Source organism: Rhagoletis zephyria, unplaced genomic scaffold, assembly GCF_001687245.7.
Source record: "Rhagoletis zephyria isolate East Lansing unplaced genomic scaffold, Rhagoletis_zephyria_1.1 Rzeph_scaffold_00061, whole genome shotgun sequence".
NCBI lineage: Eukaryota > Metazoa > Arthropoda > Insecta > Diptera > Tephritidae > Rhagoletis > Rhagoletis zephyria.
Genome location: NW_016157145.1, coordinates 508,873 through 514,796, shown reverse-complemented (window position 1 = coordinate 514,796; position 5,924 = coordinate 508,873). Strand labels below are relative to the sequence as shown.

The window sequence follows — 5,924 nt, the reverse complement described above, 5'->3', positions numbered from 1 at the left end:
AATTTATACACCCCGGATTATCTGTAGCGGTAGCTTTCGGAAAGGTGGAAAACATATATTTAATAATTGCGCCGGGTATTTAATGTTCGGCTCCGCCCGAACTTAGACTTTCTTACTTGTTTTTTTTACGAGTTAACCTTGGCCAAATATTTTTTATTCCGAAATAAAAGTACTTTCCGCTTATCCAAATTAAACAAGTTTGGTATCCAATGAAAGAGGACTTAAATAGCTTTAGAACTTAAATGTCTAAAAGAGGAAAGCCACACATTGAAAAATATTTCAATAAAAAATGTTAATTAATTACTATTGAACAAACATTGGGTCAGGTATGTATTTACATAAATTTCTTTAGTATTAAGTTATAAAAAAATATAAATAGAGGTGGTAACCTTCATTCGATATTTCTGTTTAAAAGCTATTTCAGTCCTCTTTTTTTGGATACCAAACTTGTTTAATTTGGATAAGCGGTTTCTTTATTATCCGGATAGGACGTTTATTTCGGAATAAAAAATATTAGGCCAAAATTTAACTCGGAAAAAATTAACTGTTATTTTCGGTCCCTGGAATATTGTGCAAGTGCACAGACGTCTAACCAGTCACAGAAGAAAGCATTAAAAATGAGTTATAAAAACTAAAACGCTGATGACGTGACAAATTCCGAAACAACCAAAATAATGACAATGAAGAATTCTTTCGAAAAAAAACGGTGTTTAAACAACGATTGTGCCATGATGCTAGATTGTGAAGATGAAAGTCAGGAGGATACATCCGACATTTGCAGCCCCGATGAAATTCTCAAAAAGCAAATATTGCACCGCAATAAAAATAAATAAATATAACTGAAAGTCCTCTCAACTGGTGCAGTGTCGAAAGGGATTTAAAATTTTTCCAAGTTTCAAGTTTTTCAAGTTTGTCGCCTCGAGCGAGTAGTTATATAGTGGCGCAGGTTTGATTTACGATTTACTAAAAAAACATTGTCTTATCATGAGTTTAATTTTCCCCCAAACCGGTTCACTTTTCACGTTTGGTTTTCATGTACATATTTACTATGGGCGGAATACAAATTTTCGGGCGAATTCAGCGTACATGCATAATTGTTTAGGTATGTAAATATATGTATGCAGATATTTAAATGCCGGTTTGCTATTCGCGCGACAAACTTTTTTAAAAACGAAGTAAATTAGTACAAATTGTTAGTAATTTTCATTAGAGTTAGAATAACTCCTTTCACTAAATGGCTTTTAGAAACTTTAACGAGACCTTAACTTATTTTATTTTATTCATTTTAGTGCAGTTTTGACAAAATGTTCTTGCTAAAAAATCTTTTGTTACACTACTTTATTTTATTCCTTTGATTGTAGAAGTTAAATGAAAGCTTGTTTTTAAAAAATATTTTTTTACATTATTTTATTAAATGCTTTAGTTGAAGCGCACATCAAGGGCTTATTTGCGAGCAGCAAGGCAGCGCTTCTTTCTAATGACACACAATGTTAAAATACAATGAAGTGTGAAATTAGGAAGGGAGCGCTTACTGCTGAATATGGAGCGCTCCAATAGAACTAATGGATTAATATTTATTTAATATCAAGCCAATATGCCAAAATGCGGGTACAAACAATTATTGACTATTTAATATCGGATCACGATCCTGGGCACAACGATTAAATAGAAACCCTTAAGTGGGGTGCGAAACAAACTGGCGAAGGTTTTTATTACATTTTATAAGGAACATTTTTATTTTTCATATTCTGTGTTTAAAAATTTACCTCTGAAAAATGCAGAGCTGATTTAAAGGACAGTTTAAAAAATAAAGGACAAAAGGCGTCCTTTATTTTGAAAAAAATTATAAAGGACAGGGGTATAAAATAAAGGACTGTCCTTTAAAATAAAGGCAGGATGATCACCGTACCCACACTTAAACTTTATATTCTTTCTAACTCAAATAGGCTCAGAAAATAAAACTTACGTAGAAAAAAAAACGCGAGAATACTATTATTTCAAAAAGGAACGAGTCCGAAAGAAGCAGAATAAGAAGGTAAACGAAGAAGATTTTATGATAAATAATAAAATCTAGTACTATTATTAACCTTCAAAATGCACTCTCGAATGGTGTTATAAGATTTTTCCTTCAAGAGTTACGGCCACTTAAATTGCCGTGTCCTCGAATCTGACATCACCAAACCAATTTCGAAGATTGATCGAAAGGAAACGGATCGCAGAATACCAAAGTTGCCAAACGGAGAAAATTTCGATTCGAGTCGAAATGCAGAATAGGGCTGAATAGTCTGAAAATACAAAAAAAAATGCATTAATGAAATCTTATACACATTAAATAAATAAATTTCAATAATTCGTTTACCATTTCACAAACCGAATTACCAAGAAATAGAAACTCACCGCGATGCGATACAGAAATAAAAACCAACAGGGCTGCATTTTCTTGGTAAACACAAGCGATCAGAGCAAACTGATCCGCAAAATTATTTTGTGAAAAAGTGATATGATAGTTGAAACACATGATTATCACATTAACTCATAAGTGCAAATTATTTTTAGTTGCATATAATTGTATTACCTTAGCCTTTTTTTTAATGTATTCTAATATTCATTATTTTGGGACCCAAAAGCAACCATGCGCTCAATTTCTTGTGGGGAAATTTGGTCCCCATAAAGGACTTTCACCACGAAACAGCTACAAAAACAAAAACCTTTTCTACTGGTATACTGTGCTCATAAGGGCCACAGATACTCGGCCCAATCGCGAAATTCACATGAACAAATATTCCCAAAAATTATAAAGCAAAACAAAAACAATTTTTCCCAACTCGTTTTTGTTTTGCATGTTAAAGTATGGGAACAATTTATTCACATGGAATTAGCGATAGGGCGGACTGTTTTCAAAGATGGGAATCGCAAACACCAAAAATAAATATTTATTTATTAAAAACATTAAAATTTTATCGTTCACTTCTTTAGCGTTTGTTTTTGTTTTGGAAAATTATAAAGTCAACTCAAAGTAAAAGAATCAACATTGAAATGCGACAAAACAAAAAGAACAAGAACTTCGTTGATAAGCAAAACTCTCGGAAGCCAATAATTGCATCATGATTTGTTTTCAAATAAAATAAATTGTAAAACAAATTTTAAGCTCAACTAATATTTTCACCTTGCACAATTTGAGAGTATTTTCTTATCACCGTCAACTATAGTTTCTAAACTTTCTAGTGTTGGAAGGCAAGTTTGGTCCTTGTTTAATACTTGCCGCACGTTGATATTGATACGTGAAAAATTTAAGTACTTTTTAAAGGGTGACCAGTACGATTCGTCGGCAACTTTTTGGTACAACAATGTGTCTATTCCAAACGCATTTTTTTCTGTTACAAATTCGGGTCCGATTTTCGGTTTTTTACAACTCGGAGGATGTGAAGTTTTTGCGGTCGTTGTAGGTACTAAATTATTCCACGGTTCATCCCGAGCTTTCATTACTCGGGGTACTGCATGATAGAATAGACGTGATTCACCAGACATTACAAGCACATCTCCGCTGCGTAAGTAAATGGCTAAAGGTGTAACTTCTTTCGTTTTTCCACCAATTAAAAATATAGCTGTTTGTCCGAAGCTAAATTAAAAGCAAAAATATAAGACTTTAACCAAATATTAGACATAAAAGTTGCATCAAACCTTATCGAAAATAAAGGCGCCGTCCTGTTAGGTTCTGAATGATCAGTATGAGCAGACAGGGTTGTGCCTATTGGATAAAAATTAACAATAGCTGCTTGTGCTTCATAGTCTTGAAAACCTAAGGCATTCGCAAAATACGCACTAAGCGACGCAAGGTCTTTCGGGAATTCACCATGTTTTTCTTCTGCGTACTTTTTTGAATCCCAATCGTGGTGGTATCCAAGCGTAGACCACCGCATTGAAATGCTCATTCGACGAACTTCATCTGGATCGCTACATTTTTGAAGAGCACACCACCAATCTTTTAATACATCGTTGGGAAAAAGGTGCGGGTTAAGATTATTTATATTTGGATGTCGGGGGTAATCTTGAACACATCGACTAATCCAGTAACGTTTTCCTTGTAAGGTGAATGGGTTCCGTATTACAATAATGCCTGAAGAGGAGAGTGCGAAGCAGAGCCATTTCTTCGCTGGTTCTAAACCAGGAAAATGCTCAATTATATCTTGAGAACTTAGATCTATCCGTCTAACCTACGAATCCATAAAATTTTATAACGAAATTGAATGTTCAGTCGTCCCGTAAAACTCACCTCCGCAGTTGACGGTTTGCTATCGAGATCAATTACAGAGCTAAAGTCCGGCAAAGGAGATTTTCTTTTAAAATATTTAAAGCTCTCTGTAAACATTCCAATATAGCCAAAACAGTTAACTAGAAATGCCGAAAATAGGAATGGCAAAGTCCACTTCGAATTTCGACCAAAATCGACTTTTTATTCCTGAAAGTCGAATTTTAGTGATCGACTTTCAGTTTATGGAAGTCGACTTTTCACTTTCGACTCTCGACTTTTTTTTAAATTTATTTGCCAATAAAAACTAATCTTCCGACAAGCTCGCAGAGTGCTGTTTGGTCGTATTTAAAAAAAAAGTTGTCAATAAACCTGAAGTGAAATGTGAAGTGTGGTAGCGAAATGAATTTTAATGACAGTACAACAGTACAAATCATTTAAGAGCAGCGCATTAAATTATTATACGAAAACCAATTCCTCAAATTTGTTAATCGTTTGTCTCCACAATCTACAGTTAATAATGAGGTAAGATAAACATATTATATTATTATTATATTTATTTTAACAATTTCATGCAACAAAGTTTTTCTGCTGAGTTTATGTAAGTTTTTACAAACAGTCTTTGGTTCGAATTTGACCAATCCGTAAGGTATAAAATTTTAAACACCGCTAAAAACGTTGTTGGTAGGATTCCAGTTAATATGCGACATTAGTCGTGTGGATAGTCCCAATCCACCAGCTGTCTGGGCTACTCCCATATTTATCCATGCTTATAAAGTGGCACATATATTTCTACCAATACCCGCCAATTCTGCTCCATCGGAAAGGTCGCATTTTTCAAAATTCGTCCGTAATTACCAAATATTGATTCAAAATTTTTTAGAATTTTTTTTTGTGAGAATCAAAAATTTTTTTTCAAAAATTTTCATGCTGTACAACTGGAACAATTTTCGAAATTTTTAAAAATCCTTTAGTGTCTATTTTTTTTTTTTTACCTAGCATTGAATTTCACTAAATTACAGTTTATTCTAAAGACCACTGGTAAATCATGATATTTTTGGCGTATTCTGACTCCTATATTTATAGCTAATATATGAATTAAATGCAGTGTACTTAATACATTTTCTTTTATTAAAAAAGTCGAACAAAGTCGACTTTTCTTCGTGGATCGGTCGACTGTGCAGAGTTGATCAAAAAGTCGAAAGTCGAACTACCCTAGCCGAAAAAAACATCGATGCGTCAAAAATATCGATGTTTTGCTTCGATGCATCGAAAATTATTCACTTGTCCTGGGACCATGAACCAACGACTACAGATCACCTAATCAGCCATCGTTGTATTTGTAATCGATTTTCAGAAAAAAGTTTTCGTAGCGTTTTTGACGTTTTTCGGTTTTGTTTACACCGTCTTCTACCTCTTCGTAGTGATTTTTTAGCGATTGAATGTGTTTTCTGCAGCGATTTTAATTATAAATTTTGGTTTATTACATATTTATGATATAAAATAAAGTGCTGTGTGATCGGAATAAGTTTGTGCGTATGTTTGGTTTGCCAAAAGGCGTAAATTTGCGTGAAAAGTGGGTGCACGTTTGTGGCCAGAACGTTGGCATTGAAAAATCGACCCGTGGTAATGATATGCGATTGTAAAACACTTTCAATCATGAAAACCATATTTT

The 5,924-nt window shown here is 33.6% G+C and overlaps 2 protein-coding genes across 4 annotated transcripts in view; both read right to left on the bottom strand.

Annotated features, from left to right (window-relative positions):
- Positions 1-2,253, bottom strand: part of LOC108370486 (uncharacterized) — a 19,294-nt gene extending 17,041 nt beyond the window's left edge. For both annotated transcript variants that reach the window (XM_017625814.1, XM_017625820.1), the window contains exon 1: positions 2,088-2,253. The gene's annotated coding sequence lies outside the window, so the exon portion shown is untranslated. The remainder of the gene's footprint in view (positions 1-2,087) is intronic.
- An 875-nt stretch (positions 2,254-3,128) lies between these two features.
- Positions 3,129-4,478, bottom strand: AlkB (alpha-ketoglutarate-dependent dioxygenase AlkB). 2 transcript variants are annotated; one of them, XM_017625897.1, is made up of 4 exons: positions 4,274-4,478; positions 3,854-4,214; positions 3,682-3,748; positions 3,129-3,619 (listed from the first exon to the last, which is right to left on the bottom strand). In XM_017625897.1, exons 1-4 carry the CDS (start codon positions 4,367-4,369, stop codon positions 3,163-3,165), a joined length of 981 nt encoding a protein of 326 aa, XP_017481386.1. In that variant the 5' UTR covers positions 4,370-4,478; the 3' UTR covers positions 3,129-3,162. The 2 variants fall into 2 exon arrangements, with proteins under 2 accessions (XP_017481386.1, XP_017481378.1); XM_017625889.1 differs by having other exon boundaries at positions 3,682-4,214.
- Between the last annotated feature and the right edge of the window lie 1,446 nt (positions 4,479-5,924).

Bases quoted from the DNA above. Each gene is read 5' to 3' on its own strand.
- AlkB (XM_017625889.1), bottom strand. From the start codon at position 4,369: ATGTTTACAGAGAGCTTTAAATATTTTAAAAGAAAATCTCCTTTGCCG. The intron at 4,215-4,273 runs GTGAGTTTTACG...ATGGATTCGTAG, and splicing joins GCAAACCGTCAACTGCGGAG to GTTAGACGGATAGATCTAAG. The intron at 3,620-3,681 runs GTTTGATGCAAC...CTTTTAATTTAG, and splicing joins GCGCCTTTATTTTCGATAAG to CTTCGGACAAACAGCTATAT.